Below are 1,693 nucleotides of genomic sequence, written 5' to 3' on the forward strand. Positions count from 1 at the left end.
ATCAAGGCAACACAACACTCCCCGTATGCCCGTGTCTAACTTGTGTAAGGCAACTTGGAACAACGATATGAAGGAGGGTGCTCAACGACCATTCCAGGGCCCCAACCTGCCTTTCGAGTTTCGCGCCGTTTGGTAATTGGTCGGCAAACGACTGCACCACAGATGGGATCTCCTGGTACATTACCAGGGGCTCTCTAGGTGTTTCCAACGGATGAGTAGTTCCCACTGGTTTGAACCAGGGTTGCGTCTGGTCAACAACCAGGGTGGTCCCATGCTCGCTGACGTGGGCGATGATTTCTTCTGGTAATGGGGAAGTGGCTTTCCTCATAGAACATGAGCCGTGAATGATATGCTTCGCGCGGGGCTCTTCCTCTCTCTCAGCATGATCGCACGAGTCCCAGGAATATCGCGATTGACGCGTTTGACCGTTCCGTTGCGCCAAGGGCAGTATGCGAGCACTATGTTGTGCTGCGCTCGTAGCTCGTCGCAAGTTCTTTCACGACGGAGTACTTGAAATGGCTTCCGCCGTCTGAGATGCAAACTTCTAGGACTACAAATAAACCCGACATTCTATGGTGGCTTCAACGTCGACTTGTCTTGTTGGGATGTCGCATGCAATGAGGCAGTAGTAGTGGGTCAAGTCGCCATGCTCCGCCTATAAATAGAAAGTCGAAGTGTAGGTCTTCGTTTCGGTGTGTCGTGTGCCAAGTATATTGTTGAGGTCGTCGAATGACCCTGTCATCACTAGTGTGCGGGCACAGCAAGCGCGAGCGCGTCTTTATCCATGCCGTGAGCTTTGCATCAAGCTCGCGGATGTAAAAGATTTTCCGCATGTGGTTTGGCTGAAAGATTGACAACTACAGCAGTGATCAAGAAACCTCGTAATTTACTCGTCTACTTGTCAAATATGAAGTTATTGATCAAATATGTAAATATAGAGGTATATTTCCATCGCCCTTCGACTCAAATTCTTCTTGTAATCACAACGACAGCTCAACAAGTTATCCTCAAGAGTGTTTTCTAACCATTCCTTTACTCGTAACTCATAATTCATCACTCTTTCATCGCCTGTGTACCATGCGCCTCAACGTGTCGTCGATCCTGGAGCACTTCCAGGACCAGACTGCCTCGGACAACCTCTACCTCTAGCAAAGCCTGGACGAATACGGCGATGCCATCCTGGAAGAGGACGAGTTCCACGAAACCAACAACCCCATCATGAACAAGACCCTTCTTGACGCTGGCGCTTAAGGATTCCATGTGTTAACCAACTTTACACCGGAGGAATTCGAGGTCATCTGGGGGAATGCTGATCTGCTATGACATCACGTTGGAATGACGTTCGGCGTCGGAAGTCCGCAACAAGTGCCAAAGACGCGCTCTTGGTTACTTTATCAGTGATGAAACACTACCAAACCTGGGAAAAACACGCTGTGGACTTCGGCCTGAAGGCACCAACGCTGGAGAAACTCGTCGTGAAGGTGGCCGCCGTGTGCTCCAAGCTCCTGCACGACTGTTTCGTGTCTCTTCCCCGCATGACGACGCTTCGCTCCAAGTGCAAGGTGTTCACCCACTACCCGTGATGTGTGATCAATGTGGGGGCACGACGCAATCCGAGGTCACGATGTGGGACCCTGGCGACGACGTCCACGCTGTTCAATGCCGAGGCTATTATGTGTGATCAATGTGGGGG

At 50.9% G+C, this 1,693-nt stretch overlaps 1 protein-coding gene across 1 annotated transcript; it reads left to right on the forward strand.

Moving 5' to 3' along the window:
* Positions 1-1,400: 1,400 nt before the first annotated feature.
* Positions 1,401-1,583, forward strand: H257_11109 (hypothetical protein; the record flags this gene model as incomplete). Its single annotated transcript, XM_009837948.1, has 1 exon — positions 1,401-1,583. The coding sequence occupies one exon, from the start codon at positions 1,401-1,403 to the stop codon at positions 1,581-1,583; it is 183 nt and encodes a 60-aa protein (XP_009836250.1).
* Positions 1,584-1,693: the final 110 nt, after the last annotated feature.

Source organism: Aphanomyces astaci (assembly GCF_000520075.1).
Source record: "Aphanomyces astaci strain APO3 unplaced genomic scaffold supercont1.32, whole genome shotgun sequence".
In the NCBI taxonomy this organism is placed as follows: Eukaryota; Oomycota; class Saprolegniomycetes; order Saprolegniales; family Verrucalvaceae; genus Aphanomyces; species Aphanomyces astaci.